Source organism: Myxocyprinus asiaticus, chromosome 23 (genome assembly GCF_019703515.2).
Source record: "Myxocyprinus asiaticus isolate MX2 ecotype Aquarium Trade chromosome 23, UBuf_Myxa_2, whole genome shotgun sequence".
Lineage (NCBI taxonomy): Eukaryota > Metazoa > Chordata > Actinopteri > Cypriniformes > Catostomidae > Myxocyprinus > Myxocyprinus asiaticus.
In genome coordinates, this window is record NC_059366.1 from 31,212,919 (window position 1) to 31,227,535 (window position 14,617).

The 14,617-nt window shown below is 38.4% G+C and overlaps 1 protein-coding gene across 1 annotated transcript; it reads left to right on the forward strand.

Annotated features, from left to right (window-relative positions):
• Window positions 1-1,390: 1,390 nt before the first annotated feature.
• Window positions 1,391-4,135, forward strand: LOC127414048 (homeobox protein SIX6-like). The gene is made up of 2 exons (XM_051651726.1): window positions 1,391-2,104; window positions 3,465-4,135. Exons 1-2 carry the CDS (start codon window positions 1,533-1,535, stop codon window positions 3,628-3,630), a joined length of 738 nt encoding a protein of 245 aa, XP_051507686.1. The 5' UTR covers window positions 1,391-1,532; the 3' UTR covers window positions 3,631-4,135.
• Window positions 4,136-14,617: the final 10,482 nt, after the last annotated feature.

The following is a 14,617-nucleotide window of genomic DNA, read 5'->3' on the forward strand; positions in this document are numbered from 1 at the left end:
CAAATAAATAGATCATGTAGAGCCAGGGCTGTTGTGTATTTTGAGTCATATGGGCATTTTAAGTGCCACGCAGTGTATCCTGCGCGTAACGAATCATGACAACCAATAGCTCCCTCATGCAGAGGGCAAAGGAGGGCAAGTTCATGCACAACCATGGATCCTCCCTCTATGTAAAACATGCAAAAGTACCTGCGGCAGGTTTCGGTTGAATTTGTGTTTATCTGTGAAAATGGTTTGAGGCATTTCCGTCAAAATGTACTTTACCTCTGTAACGAGGCATGTCTGAATGGGACCCGATGCTTCAAACCATCTACGCTATCTATCTGTTTTCTTACTTACCAAGCGAGCCACAGCATGAAGCGAAGTGTTTCTGATACTACATCAGAGAGTCGGTCAGTGGCATTCAACCCAAGCTTTTTCTGTTTTTCTTCTGTGTTTAAATTGGTGATTTCTAGAGATTGTTGGGGTAGGCAATGCATAGCGCATTAAATATCTGCCACTTTCTTCCTTTCTTTATTTCGTTCTTGGAATGAGACAGGACCTTTTTTCTTTATCAACATTACTGCGTTTTATAAGTCTGTTTTATACGATGATCAATGATTTGGATATTTGGGGCACTTGTTTTTTAAACCTAGATGTAGGCTATTCATAGCCCACTTGCAGGCGTTTTTTAGCATTTGATTTTGTGATTCTGTCAAACATTTACCATGCTATTTTATTTTAAGATCGAGTTGAATTTTTTTTTATAAAAGGTGTAACATTGAATATGTAATCATTATACTGTATTATAACTGTGGTTACAATTACTTATGATGCATTAAAATTGCCTTTATAATGCATTATAGGCTATACTGTATACAGGCTTCATGGAAAGTGTTACTGTTTACAGTGCCGTTCAACACATGAGAGCTGCATTATAACTGACTCCCCTTCCCATCGTTTTATCGACGCCTCAGAGGGGTTGCATCCAGATTTCCACCAAATGACAACATCACATGCAGTGTCTCTGAGCACAAACGTAAAGGTCAAAATGATGCTTTGACGTTTTCACTAAAAGGCGCTGTTGCGCGTTGGGTGGTGCTGAAATCTAGTGCAGCTTCACGCGTGATTGGCAAACCTGACAGTGATTGACGTGTGTCCATGGCAACCAAGCAGCCAATCTGACAAGACCATCGAATTTCGGCAGCAGGGGCTAAATGTTCTTTTATTTTCCTCTCAGAATACACCTTGCTTACATTTTTTTTATGCTCACACACAATCAAAGAAGAGATTTTGCCGTCCAGGCTGCTTGAGCCTGCCGCACGGCATCGCTCATCTGCTCATTTTTTGAAACATCTGTTAACTTTTGACATTTTCTGTTTGTCTGGATTTGACAGAGACGCTGAAAAAAAAAAAAAAAAAAAACAACAACAACAACAACAAAAAAAAAAAAAAAAAAAAAAAAAAGGCGAGACGGACGAGAGAAGCAACACCAGACAGGAGGACCAATAAAGAGAGATTAGCCTACAGTCAGGGAGGATAGACAAACATCCATGTTCCAGTTGCCCATCTTAAGTTTCAGCCCCCAGCAGGTCGCGGGGGTCTGCGAGACGCTCGAGGAGAGCGGCGACGTGGAGAGGCTCGGGCGCTTCCTCTGGTCACTCCCCGTGGCGCCGTCCGCCTGCGAAGTGCTAGGGAAGAACGAGTCCGTCCTGCGCGCGCGCGCTGTCGTGGCTTTTCATGCGGGCAACTTCCGCGAGCTCTACCACATATTAGAGAACCACAAATTCGCCAAGGACTCGCACTCTAAGCTGCAGGCGCTCTGGCTCGAGGCGCACTACCAGGAAGCCGAGAAACTCCGTGGGCGTCCCTTAGGACCCGTGGACAAGTACCGCGTGCGAAAGAAGTTCCCGTTGCCTCGGACGATATGGGACGGCGAACAGAAAACCCACTGCTTTAAAGAGAGAACGCGGCATCTTTTGAGAGAGTGGTACCTGCAGGACCCTTACCCGAACCCGAGTAAAAAGAGGGAGCTGGCGCAGGCGACTGGACTCACACCCACACAAGTGGGCAACTGGTTTAAAAACCGGAGACAGAGAGACCGGGCGGCAGCGTCCAAGAACAGGTGACCAGACTTCCATCAGCGTGTGATAATTTACCACAACCGACCATGTGCCCATGATATTTGCTGCTTTTATTATTATTATTTATTAGCCTGACTTATTTGTCATAGCCTATTATCATTACCTCGAAATGCAATATATTTAAATGGTTATTCTCGCTTAATTGAACTAAATATCTGTGTCCAAATCGGCAAGTTGGCAAAGCCTCAATCTTAGCTTTATTATTATTATTATTTTTAATAATTTATTTTATTACTTCTCTGCAAATGATCTGCACTGTTTCATTCCAAACCGATTAATGTAAAAAAGTGCATTACATAAACATTTAGAAAATTATCTTTAGTTCAGGAAGCTTGAAACAAGACAGAACAGATGCTTACCTCTCAGATCTGCTCTGATGTACACTACCTCGAATTGTTAGATTCCTACATTTCTAAATCATCGATGGCAGATTGTTAAAATTACGGAATGCTTTGAATTCTTTAATGTAGGCTGTGCGTTAAATTCTGTAACACGTGGTTTGCTCTTATATTCTGAAACAAGTTTGTCTAAATTATTTTTGGTGGATTAGGCTACTCAAGGAAATATTTTCATGTCTCTTTGTGTATCTGACTGACATGTAATTATATTGGAGCGCTTATATACAGTGTGTGTGTGTGTGTGTGTGTGTGTGTGTGTGTGTATATATATATATATATATATATATATATATATATATATATATATATATATATGATTTGAACCCATATAAATGCACTTAAAATCTCTAACATTTTCAGTTCAAAAACAACACCTGTTGTCTGCTTTAAGAGGCATATTTGCCACGAGATTTTTGTTGGTACCCAAATCAACAGAAGGATTATGGGTAACACTTTACAATAAGGTTTCATTTGTTAACATTAGTTAACATGAACTAACAATGAACAATACTTATAAATCATTTATTAATCTTAGTTAATGTTAATTTCAACATATACTAATTCATTTTTAAAATCAAATGTTGTATTAGTTAATATTAGTTAATGCACTATGAACTAACATGAACTAACAATGAACAATTGTATTTTTATTAACTAACATTACCAAAGATTAATAAATGCTGTAACAAATATATTGTTCATTGTTTATTCGTGATACCGAATGCATTAACTAATATAAACGAATAGAACCTTACTGTAAATTGTTACCGGATTATGTAAACATTTGTTTATTCAAATTGTATCCAAGACTGATCAAATAAATCTGTATCACATCTGAGATTATTTTCATTTTCGGAGGCTTGTTCAGCTTTCCACTGTATCAGCCATTCATGTGGATGCATGCATCCTTGTTGACATTTGGACTGTCTCTTCACCCCTGTAGGCTACAGCAACAGGTTCTGTCCGGTGGCTCGGTCCGATCGCTGGGGGACGATGACACTACAATAGACCGTCTGGGTCCTGCCTCAAGCCCAGAGGTCAGTCTCTCAAGCAAGGCCGCCACCTCCGCCATCTCCATCACCTCTAGCGACAGTGAATGTGACATCTAACGTGACAGGCTTCAGAAGAGCAAACAGAAGAACTGTAGGAGACAATCAAACAAAAACGAAAACTTTAGTGCCTGTAACCGGCCCAAAGGGAGCAAAGAGGCTCCAAAAGGGAGCACAAAACGTGAAGGAATGCGTGACAAAAAAATTGATGTGATCAACAAAAAAAAAAAACAAACAAACAAAAAAATAAAAAAAAAAGAAGAAGAAGAAGAAAGAAAGAAAGAAACGCAGTACTTCTCGAGAATAGGGAGCTTTTTTGGTGGAAAATATCTGGGCCAAACCTATGTTACCTAGGCTATCTGTTAACCTATCTACTTTATGATGAAAAGACTGAATAGCCTAATGTTTTAATGTTCACTTGTCTTTTTTTAATATATACATGATGTTTATTTACTTAGCCTATTTAAAATATCATCGGTCTTTTGGCCTTTTATTTGTGTGGATTTTTTTTTTTTTTTTTTATTCTTATTTTTGTTGTGCGTATATACTGCGCATCGTGAAAGTTCTGCAAAAAGGATAGCCTAAACATGATGAAAAAGAATAAAATCACTGTTGACCTAAGCAATGAGCGCAGATTCAGAACGGTATTTTATTTACGGTAGGCTACTTCTGATTGTGTATAAACGAGTCTAACTCAAGTCGAATTGATCTATATGTGCAACATGTTATTTCATGTTTATATTTAACATGGCTCAGTGCCAGTGTCTACCCGAACCTGCACATATGCAGTTCAAAATGTGAATGTCAGATGCTGCAGAACGTTGTATATTCCAGAACAGATTTGGAACAGACTGGGATCAAACATGTTGCATGTTTTAATGCCTCTCTGTGAGCTCTGTCTCGCTTCTCACACTCGAGCAGTAATTGGCTAAAATGCTTCTCGTGGTGTAATGCGTTCTGACAGCACGAGGTCAGCGAAAGGCCGAGATGCTCTCTCGGATGTCAAAACAAGCCGAGCTGCGGTCCGGTGTTTCCTTAATCTTTATAGAGCTTTTCTCGCGTGTAAACCCTTGATCAAATTTGGTTTAGCACTGGTAAGATTAGATGAAAATACATTATTTTACTGTACTTATTTTACTACAGTTTATTCTAGATTCACAAAATGGGTTTAGTGCATGGCTATAAAAATCGACAATAATTATCTTTTAAACGTAGCTTATTCTTCTTGTAACATTGATGTATCCTGTCCAGAAAATCCTTCTGATTTTCGTTAATCAATTGTTAATAGCCTATAACTACAAAACATTAAGGCTAATTTAAAATATAGCAATTAATATATGGAACGTCTTAAGCATATTCATTTTTTACTAAATAATTTTCAATTCCTGATTTGTTTTTCCATATTTGTCAAGTGGCAGAACATAGACAAAGAAAAAAGGTCACAATGCACTTAACCATCAAACTTATATATATATATATATTATTCAATACGTTTCTTCATATTTAGAAGAATAATACATGCATATATTCTACTTAACGTGTTTGTTTCGTAAATGAGTGAAGGAGCACGCGCAAACACATAGAGCCTTTGTTTCCCAACTGCCTGAAGAGTTCAGGGTGTGCACCTGGGTTTAACCCGCGCCATTCATTATCGCTCCCAATAAAAAGCACAAGCTGTATTTTTCAATCTTCTTTCAGTCCAAACAACGGCGGGGCCAAACCGAGTGTTCCTGCCTAGAAAAAAGAGAAAAATAGAAGGAAAAGCAAGGGAGGGGAAAGGAGCACGTCTTTATTTAAACACTGGAGACAGAATGGTGGAAAATTTCCGTTTCTTTTGAGCTCTGGGGAGTGCAGGATGGGACTATGAAAAAGTATTTTTAGCAGTCAATAAGGTTGTCAAACTGGTCAACGGTAATCAGCACTAATGACGAGTTGGAGAGCGCCGAGCTAACAAAGAAGCACCCGCCCTCCCCTCCCCAAAGCCTCAGCATGAAAACTCAAGCAGGGGATGCTGAAGGTACAGAAATCCAAACTTTTTTCATTAATGCAAGTGCGTGTGATTTTCTCGATCGTTTTTTTATAAACTGTAAAATCGTATTTTACCATTCACTGTCCAGAGATCATGATAGTAATTATAATTAGTAATACATCACTTTCATGAAACGTTGTAGCTCAAAGTGCTTTTTGGACAATTAATTGTCTATATATATATATATATATATATATATATATATATATATATATATACTATAAACTATATATTTCATATTACCTTAAACTGCAATGTCAGTTTCATGTCCTGGATTGAATGAATACGCATAAAGCAACTGTTACTGAAACGTTTCTTTAGTTCAACTAGTCAAATGTTGCAAATAGCCTAAAGAGAAATGCTCAAATTAGCCCGAAGAACATACACATTTGAACAGCGTTTTGATGATGCATTTGGAACAAAAATGGTAAATGGTTGGAGATGGATGCACAGGTAGCCTATGTAAAACTTCATGTGAAGTGTGGATGGTTATAACTAAACCCTGTTTATACCTCTGTGAAAAAATATTGTTCAGCACCAAGCATTGGGTAGTTTGTGCTAGTCTGCCAGTTTGTAGACAGCTGTGATTGGAAAAGCTGCATGCTTGTCAACTGTAAGGTTTATTTGTGTTTCTGTAGTCACATTTACCAGTGCCAATGCCAGTATTCCTTCCAGCAAACAATCTCAAAACATACCCTTTAAAAAGCTATTGGAAACATATTGGTTTCTTTTTAATAAGATCATATAATCTGTAGAATGAGTCTCAAGACCTATTTATAGTTTTTATTCAACGTTCACAATATTTTCCATGTGCGCGCGTGTGTGTGTGTGTGTGTGTGTGTGTGTGTGTGTGTGTGTGTGTGTGTGTGTGTGTGTGTGTGTGTATATATATATATATATATATATATATATATATATATATATATATATATATATATATATATATATATATATACACGCGTCCTCTGGTGGTCAAATGTGGTGTTGCGCGACCCCCAACCACTGCCCTATCCAGCAATGAATATGATTTTACATTGTGAAACTATATATATATAAAAGTATTGTTCGATTGTTCCAAACATGTTTCTACACATTTATATTTAATCACTAATAGCAGCCGCTTTGATCCAAAGCGACTTAAAAATTAGGAATTCATCACTGCCTCAATAATTAGTAAGAATTATCTATTATCACAGTAAAACTCTGGTGAAACAGTAATTTAATAGTAGAGTTTTTAGGGTGGTTATTATGAGTAGCCTATGTGAGTAAAAAAAAAAAAGTAATTTTGAGTCAAATGTTCACGTGTTTTGGCTCGACGTATAGGTCATACAGACCAATTTATATGATATAGAATAGCTTAATATTATCTATGGTCTATACTTGGACGTCTACACACCCTGGATTTGACCTAAATCTCCAAAACGATTGTAAATGTCCAAGACAAGTCAATCATATAGAATTGCACTGAAAGAGCCATTATTCAGCACCTTGGACAGCAACATGACAAGAAAGACCTGGTCCATAATTAACAAATTCCCGTAGCACTGCGTTGTGTGTAGTTTTTGTTTTTGTAACACTTACATCACATAGAAAGCCTGCCTTTTTTCATCTGTTCATTTCCCCTGTGAGTAAATTTGGCTATGATATTACGAATCTCCACCAAGATGTGATGAACAAATCAACTGGCTGCCAAACAATCGAACTGGATTAACTAAAGAGTCATAAAGTACACCAACAATGAGGTTTTTCTTCGCCTTAACACAACATTATCTTGAAGTTCTCAAATGAAAGTTTGAGCTATTAATGACTGAGCAGCATAAATGTAAGTTTATGTCTGTCATTTTATCAATCTGTGAGTTTGGTAAGATAGGCTACAACACTGCCTTTCGGGCGAGGCCTTGTACATACCTCAAAAAGGTATATTCCTTGAAGAAAAATAATTTAAATCCAGGGCAACTATCGAGAAAACGACAATAATTGGAGGTAAGTACATATTGTTTTGACAAATGGTTTTTACTTGCAGTCAGAAAAATTGCAGCAGACAAATAATGTCAGACAAGAGCAATCAAGAGAGAGCGCGAGAGTAAGTTATTGATAAACGATAGTCAGCAGCTAATTACAATATTCTCGATCTGAAGCTTGAATGTCTCGGAACTTGACAGCTTCTCAATAAACTCGAGTTACTTAAGCGCGATTGTGAGCTGTTTACGGTCCACGAGACTTAACAGTCGAAATATGGTCATCCATAACTAATTTCTCTTTATTTAGCAAGTCCGCTTAAAAGTTATAAAGAGCATAACTCTGACAATAAACGCATCGCTTATTCTGAAGTTCTAACCAGCCCAGGCATTAAGGCTTAAGCCACACCAGTCCACCTTCAACTTTCTGATGATTTATTTTATTTAAACATTAAAAGGGTATTACAACACTCAGACTTTCTTGCATGAGTTTGTCTCGTGTCTAAGCAAAGTTAGAGAAGATAAGGCTTTTAGCTTCACACTGGCAACTTTAACTGATATGCTGGTTGAAATCTGATAAATGTTTTTACTGTCCTTGAAATGTGCATCGTAACATCGTAGGTTTCATAATGGGAAGTATATACACGAATGAAAAATGTAAATAAAATTCATAATAGCTCATTGTGAAGCACATTTTTGTATTGGGCTAGAGACCCACTCCACTCATTTCAGATTTCAAAGCAATACGCAAATAATAGCGAAAGGAAAATCCCTCAACAACACTATAGCTTTAAGTCCATAAAAAGATGGTAAGGGAGCAAGAGTACCGGTTATCTTCTCTGTATAGTTTGGTGAACCAAATATAATAACCTCTGACTTTCATTAAGTTGTAGAAAATTGTTAGATAGCCTAACCAACTTTTAATATTTTCCAAACAGTCCATAAGGGACTTCAGAGACTGATTATTCCCAAATTTCAAAGGTAGAAATAACTGTGTCATCCGCGTACATGTGATAAGCAATGGCATGATGGCGGCAAATAGACCCTAGAAGGTGCATAGGCCATATAGTGAAAACAGAATAGGACCCAAAATAGAACCTTGAGGGAGGCCATATTTTAGGGTAACCGAAGAGGAGGAATGGGTTCTAATGTTCACGGAGAATGTTCTATCACGTACATAAGAATCAGACAATTTTAGCGCGGTCCCTAGAATGCCAACAACACACTCCAAACGGTCTAAAATAATTGAGTGATCATCAGTGTCGAATGCTGCGCTGAGATCTAACATGGTTAAAATTACAGACAGCCCAGAGTCAACAGCAAACAGTAAATCATTTACAACTTTTAACAGAGTGGTCTCTGTGCTGTAACAGGTGTTGTGTCGAATTTTAATTCCCTGCCAGTATGCGACTGCGCCTCGCGTTCACGCGCATCACACAGTTTATATTGTGGTGCTGCGAGTTTGAGTAAATTTTTTCTTATTTACTCTAGCCGTTCATAAGCGAAATTTTTACACACAGCTAGCACCAAGAAAGCATAAAATGAAAATGGAATTGTTGTGCAAGCATACATTAATAAGCAGAATTTAAATTAGTTCGCATAAAGGATGCACAAATTTAGCAGATCGATTCAACTTAGACAGAAACAGAACCGAGGCTTCGACAGCGTTAGGAATGAAGGAAAGTTTACTCATTTCTCTTTGATTTTACCTTTTGCCAAAGCAAAGCTGTTTTAATGTCCCACTGAATTAAACTTGAGGTTAACGATCCAAGTCTGTAATGATGTGACGTTTGTGATGTTGACATTATTATTAATTCACTTGGTGTCATTTTATTCCCTCTTCCCATTGCATTTACTGAACATATGAATATCATATATAAAGAATACAAACATTTAAAAAAATCTTTGTATATGGAAAGATACATAGAAAGACAAAAAGTTTAATAAGAGTTTAGAAACATATATCAGACAAAATGTTAGGGAGTATATAAAAGGCAATTAAATATTTGCAGTGTCACAATAGGCCTGTAGATGGCATATCATTACATAAAAAAAATAAATAAATAATAAAAAAAAAAAACAGAAATAAACCAAATGATTAAACTCACCTCAGTTTTAAAATAGATGTATTATTTACTCTTAAAAGGCCAAGAACATAAATATACCTCAGAATGTTATTATTATTATTATTCAATCAATTTTTTCAACACCTTACGGCCCAAAAAACATGGTCATGTTTTTCTTAATTTTGTCAATTTAACAGCTTGTATAACTCATAAAAATTACATTGAAAAGACATCTGTCTCGAGGTCAGCTGTTGACTCAAAAACTGCTGCTATGTTATTTAAAGAGATAAAGATTGTTGATGCCAGATGCCATTTTATACAAAGTCACATTACTGTACAGTATGTGCTGGGACCCCCTTTTTGATAACTTTTGGAGAAATTTCACAGACACAACACATTTATGCTGGTGACATTTATAGCTATGAAGGCTGTGCCCTTAAAAGCTTTTGACTGTAGCTTCAATAAAATGGGTTTACCAGAGGGGAATATAATTTTGGCAATGTCATTATGACAACTGCTGAAAATGTATTCCCCTCCCAATCTCAGGATTACAAGGCCACAGAGACATCACATTTATGCTGGTGACATATCTTGCTATGGAGGCTGTGTCCTCAAAAGCATTTGACTGTATCTTAAAATTGATGGGTTTACCGGGAGAATATAATTGTGGCAATGTTGTTATTGCACCTGCCAAAAATGTATTTCCCTCTCAATTTCAGGGTTTAAAGGCCACAGAGACATCACATTTTTGCTGGTCACATTTCTAGTTATGGAGGCTGTGCCCTAAAAAGCATTTGACTGTATCTTCAATAGGAGGGGTTTACCAAAGGGGAATATAATTTTGGCATTGTCCTTATTACACCTGCTGAAAATGTATTCCCCTCCCAATCTCAGGATAACAAGGCCACAGAGACATCACATTTATGCTGGTGACATATCTTATTATGGAGGCTGTGACCTCAAAAGCATTTGACTGTAGCTTCAAGAGGACGGATTTACCAGAGGGGAAAATAATTTCGGCAATTACACCTGCCGAAAATTTATTCCCCTCTTGATCTCAGGATTATAAGGACACAGAGACATTACATTTTTGCTGGTGACATTTCTAGCTATTGAGGCTTTGCCCTCAAAAGCATTTGACTGCATCTTCAATAGTATGGGTTTACCAAAGGGGAATATAATTTCAGCAATGTCCTTATCACACCTGCTGAAAATGTATTCCCCTCTTGATCTCAGGATTAAAAGGACACAGAGACATCACATTTATGCTGGTGACATTTCTAGCTATTGAGGTTGTGCCCTCAATAGCATTTTACTGTAGCATCAATAGGATGGGTTTACCACAGGGGAATATCATTTTGGCAGGTCCATTATTACACCTGCCATAATTATATTGACCTCACTAATTCAGCTTTACAAGTTCACAAGTTCATTAAACTTATGGTGCTGACATTTCTAGCTATGGAGGTTGTGTCCTGAAAAGCTAGACACTCTACATTCAAAGGGAACTATTTACCAGAGGGCAGTATAATTTCGGCAGGGCTGTTGGTACACCTGCTGTAATTATATTGCCCTTACCAACTCATCTTTACAAGTTCACAGGTTCATAAAACTTATGGTGCTGACATTTCTATCTATGAAGGTTGTGTCCTGAAAAGCTTGACACTCTACCTTCAAAGGGAACTGTTTACCAGGGGGCAGTACAATTTCGGCAGGGCTGTTGGTACACCTGCCATAATTACATTGCCCTTACCAACTCAGCTTTACAAGTTCACAGATACATAATATTTATGGTGCTGACATTTCTAGCTATGGAGGTTGTGTCCTGAAAAGCATATGACTCTACCTTTAAAAGGAACTGTTTAACAGGGGGCAGTATAATTTCGGCAGGGCCGTTGTTACACCTGCCATAATTATACTGCCCTTACCAACTTAGCTTTACAAGTTCACAGATACATTATATTTATGATGCTGACATTTTTAGCTATGGAGGTTCTGTCCTGAAAAGCATTTGATTCTGGCTTCAAAGGGAACAGTTTACTAAGGGCAGTATAATTTCAGCAGGGCCTTTGGTACACCTGCTGTAATAATATTGCCCTCCCTAATTCAGCTTTACAAGTTCACAGCTTCATTACTCTTATGGTGCTGATATTTCTAGCTATGGAGGTTGTGTCCTGAAAAGCATGAGACTCTACCTTCAAAGGGAACAGTTTACCACAGCGCAGTATTTTTTCAGGAGGGCTGTTGTTACACATGCCATAATTATATTGCCCTCCACAATTCAGCTTTACAAGTTCACATGTTCATTAAACGTATACTGCTTACCTTTCTGTCCTGAAAAGCATGTGACTCTATATGTTCAACATCTTCTGTCCCAGTGTCCTCTCCAGCCTGCCCCGCACGAACATCTCCTGTAGCAAAGGTCACTCCAGCCCTTTCCACATTAACATCTCCTGTCTCAGTGGTCTCTCCTGTCTGCAACACACCAACATCTCGTTGCAGAGGTCTCTCCAGCCTGTTCCACACCAGCATCTCCATCTCTTATCCCAGTGGTCTCTCCAGCATGCTCCACACCAAAATCTTCTGACCCAGTGGCCTCTCAAGCCTGCCCCGCACCAACATCTCCTGTCGCAAAGGTCTCTCCAGCCCTTTCTGCATCAACACCTCCTGTCTCAGTGGTCTCTCCTGTCTGCAACACACCAACATCTAGTGGCCTCTCCAGCCCATTCTACACCAAAATCTTCTGTCGCAAAGGACTCTCCAGCCCGTTCCACATCAGTATCTCCTGACTCTGTGGTTTCTCCAGCCTGCTCCACACCAACTTCTCCTGTCTCACTGGTCTCTCCATTCCACAACACACCAACATCTCCAGTGGTCTCTCCTGCATGCCCTGAACTAGCATCTCTGTGTCTCTCCAGCTAGCTATTTACTGCCATCTCCAATATCTGTCTGTACAAACTCACAAGTAGCCTCAGCATCCCCAGGAGCTGTTCCTTCATCAGTGTCTGGCTCTTTTGATATTGAAGCATGTATGTATTTAGTACTTAAACTACAATAACAGATCATAAGAAGAATTTTGGTGGAAAGTGTGGTATTAAATAAAAAAGTAATATGATATGTAGACATAGATACCCTTGTTATCATGTTGTAATTGTGGCACCACATAAATATGTCTTGTTTGTGATAGACATGTATCCTCAACTTTGCTGGGGTTTTTTTCTGTCTCTGATATTCAGTCTTAGAAGGACAATATATTCCTAAACTTGTTTTTTACATTTACAAGTGTCAGAGAAGCTTGGAGAGGCAAAGATGTGTATGTGCTAGTGCTACTCTCTAAGACTGGTCCATTCAAATTGCTCTATGCAGACATTCACCGGACTGTACTGACAAAACAACTTGAAAGTGAGGTGAGTATTGGCCCTTTCATGATTACTGGGTCTGGTAATAAAATAGTTGTTTAAAACAATGTCTTCATTGTGTTGCTATTTCGTATTAATTTAAAGATCATTGTATGTTAAACTTGCTGTGCAGTGTGTCTTCACACAGAACACAGATGATATAGTGAGATTAAGGGTGTTTTCACACTTGGGTCCTCTTTAAAAGAACCAAACTCAGACCTCTTTAAGTGGGCCAAGAAGTAGACTGAGGGTGCTTTCACACTGGCAGTTTAGTTCGAAACAGAGCACGGTTCGCATGAAAAATTGGTAATGTGAAAGCTGTCATGCGGACCGGGGAGCGCACCGCGGTACCAAACCCGAGACTACCTGTAGGAGGTGGTCTGAGTTCAGTTGCAATGGAACTGTAGCGCGATTCGTGTGAATGTTAAAGCAACTCGGACTCGGGTGCGCACTCCTTCAGGAAGTAAAGTAACCTGCGCGTGCGTTTTAGCCGATGACGACATCATTAGTTTCGACTAATAAATATAGGGTATAATAGGAGATGACAGTGGCGATAACTTCACCATGGACATGAGCGTAAGCGTGCAGTGTAAAATAGGATGCAAATGAATTCCTTGCAATCAGCTGTCTCCTCAAAAAACGCAGTTTGCGAGCAGCAGCAAGCCTCCTTCCCCTGGACATCTGATGAGTTACGCCATGAAGCGCACATATACGCAGTTGTCGTTCACTCTGCTGTGCATAATGGCACCAAAATAACAAAAAAACAAAAAGTATGATGAGTCGCATTGTGTTCTCCATGCATGTTTGTGATGATGTAAGATGAACGCAAATGGACCGGGGTTCGATAGAATTAAGTGAGTGTGAAACCAGACCAACGCTGCGGGAGACACCGGGAACAATCACACTCGGAATCAGACCACAGCAAACGTGTCCAGTGTGAAAGCCCCCTCGGAAAAAGGACCCAGTTCTCTTTGTATTCACACTGTCTGTGACCTTGAAAGTGGGCTCAGATCTCTCTTTGGTTCACTTGACCTGTTTGGGGGACAACATTTTGCATTCAGACAATGTTGTCATTGTGGAAAATCAGACCAATTTTTACAATACAATATTGATGATAATAATTATTATTAAATGTTAAGAGGACAATTAGCTCAACATATTAAATCATGAGATTATTAAACATGTTTAATTCCATTAAAAATAATCAGCATGAGTACAAGTGTCTGTTAATTAAACATATTTTATTGATTACAAATTCTGACAGACACACACACACACACACATACACACACACACACACACACACACAATTATACAGTATATATAATGAAAAAAGAATGCATTAAAATAATGCATTGTTATCTCTCTCTCTCTCTCTCTCTCTCTCTCTCTCTCTCTCTCTCTCTCTCTCTCTATATATATATATATATATATAAATTCTGTATGTATAGGCAGAATTCAAGATAAAATTACTTTTCCATTATGGATCATAGTAGAGTAATCATTGTAACAAGGTTACAAGGAGGAGGCGGGAACCGGCCGAACGGTCAAAATAATGTTTAATGAAAACTTAACACATAAACACACACCAGCTGC